Raw genomic sequence first — 1,989 nt, forward strand, 5'->3', positions numbered from 1 at the left:
ATGACATTGTCATACATAAATTCTTCAATCAAATTTATAGATGACATTGTCATATATAAAAATAGAAAAATTCAAATTATTGTAGAGGAAAATACCAATACATTACTTTCTCTGAGATAGAGTTATAAGAATAGCTGCTTCTCCATTCCATCCAATTGAGCCGGATCTGTGAATTATCCCTGCCTTGAAAGAAATACGTTAACTATTAAGAACTTTTTAAATACCAGTATGAAACGAAATTCCATGACTATTATGTTCAAATTCAGATGAGTTCAGTAGTAATTATAGAAATGGCTTATCTGCAGAGCGGGACAATTTTCTCCGTATAAGGAATAGGATCTTAGTCACACATTCATGTAATGTAAAGTAGTTCCTGTTTAGACACTGCTGTTTCGTGCATGTTAGTTCAAGGACACTCATATAAATTGGTAGGTTCGCCTTGTACGCATCAGATATAAGTAACATTCGTACTGCGTTGACATTGGATTCTCTATTCACTTATAATAGATTAGTTAAATATCGATCTTCTGTTCATTATCTATTGTTAGACGCTCCCTACATATTCTATGTGTGCAAGGAATGGACGGAATTTATAAATCGACCCATTATTAAATGACTATTCCATAGATAGAATCCAATTCCATCAATATAGATAAATAACACCAGACTAATCATACATCGGATAATACCAAACATTACGGTAATTAGTGTAACCTTGTCCATTCTCCCGGCGATGGTGAATGATATAGATCTTTATTACATCTAACGGGTATGACTAAAGTCACCAAAGAGCGTAGGTGTTCTTCTACACCTAATAAAAATATATGTCAGTAAAAATAATCAGTACAATTGATAATGAAATGAGAGAAAATAAACATATTTTCTGATTTTATTGAACAAGTATTGCACACTCATGTTAACATAAAAACAAGTATTGCACAAAATCACACTACGTAACAATAAAAATATTTAAATTAGAGTCAATATCACAGCTTTAGCTTTTGTCTTTGGAATTTGTTATAATCCGGACCCAAGGGACCAGATAAAACTGGAATCCTGCACGTGCTGGCATCGTGCCTCTGTCTGACGGAGATTTTACGCGCCTCAACAACAGTTATACAGGATAAGAGGATTACAATACTTCCCGCCATGTAATCCACGTAAACAAGTCAGGGTGTCAATGTCTGTAGACACCTCACTGTCACCCGATGACGGCTTCACACTGCAGTCTGTAAACATGTTGATAACCACAATCTGCAGAAGTCAAGTCAACAAACGTCTCACTGACCGAGTTCACTCAAAGAGGTCACGCGAGGTCAGCTCTCCTCTTCCTCTGCGAGAGTGGGCATCAGTGGCATTCGGGGGATGACGGGGGACAGACTCGGGGCGGGGTGAGCGGATGTGGGGGAACCCTGGGAAACACTAGCCCGTAACACCTCGGTCCAGTCCTCGGCCTCTGTGGCGTTTCGCGCCTGAAATGTGTATCCGGTCCCCTCCACGTTATCCGGCACCATGAGGAATTCAGACTCCCGTGTCTCAGTCCGTATCACTGTGGAATTCTTCAGGTTCACAAAAATGCCTTTGTTCGTAAATTTGCAGTCTCTGTTGACGATTGCGTAATGTTCAAAGCAGCTCTGGTACACTCTAACATGAACCGGCACCCTCACTGATCTACCCTGATGTGACTGGATCAACAATAAATTCCCTGATTTCACTTCTAGTCCCTCGTCCTTTCGTTTAATAGGAATGCCCTTACATGCACAGGACTGCATTCCTAGGACCATTTTCATATTGTCAATGTAACACGTACACTACACAATCCTCGCTTTACAATTATGTCTGTTGTATTTAAATCGAGCGAGGCTTATATAGCAAACCTCTGACTCACTTTGACCTTATGACACATCTGAGCAGATCGTCTCAACCAATCAGAATTCAGCAAGGACGGATAATCTGTTTGACTGACATTATTCAGAGCCATGTGTTGTT

At 39.7% G+C, this 1,989-nt stretch overlaps 1 protein-coding gene across 1 annotated transcript; it reads right to left on the bottom strand.

Annotated features, from left to right (window-relative positions):
• Positions 1 to 873: 873 nt before the first annotated feature.
• LOC134262486 (uncharacterized) lies at positions 874 to 1,850 on the bottom strand. Its single transcript, XM_062744883.1, has one exon. The coding sequence runs from the start codon at positions 1,788 to 1,790 to the stop codon at positions 1,317 to 1,319; it is 474 nt and encodes a 157-aa protein (XP_062600867.1). The 5' UTR covers positions 1,791 to 1,850; the 3' UTR covers positions 874 to 1,316.
• Between the last annotated feature and the right edge of the window lie 139 nt (positions 1,851 to 1,989).

The sequence above is a fragment of the Saccostrea cucullata genome, unplaced genomic scaffold (genome assembly GCF_032062105.1).
Source record: "Saccostrea cucullata isolate Sc308-1 unplaced genomic scaffold, CSIRO_AGI_Scuc_v1 ctg10811, whole genome shotgun sequence".
Classification (NCBI taxonomy): domain Eukaryota; kingdom Metazoa; phylum Mollusca; class Bivalvia; order Ostreida; family Ostreidae; genus Saccostrea; species Saccostrea cuccullata.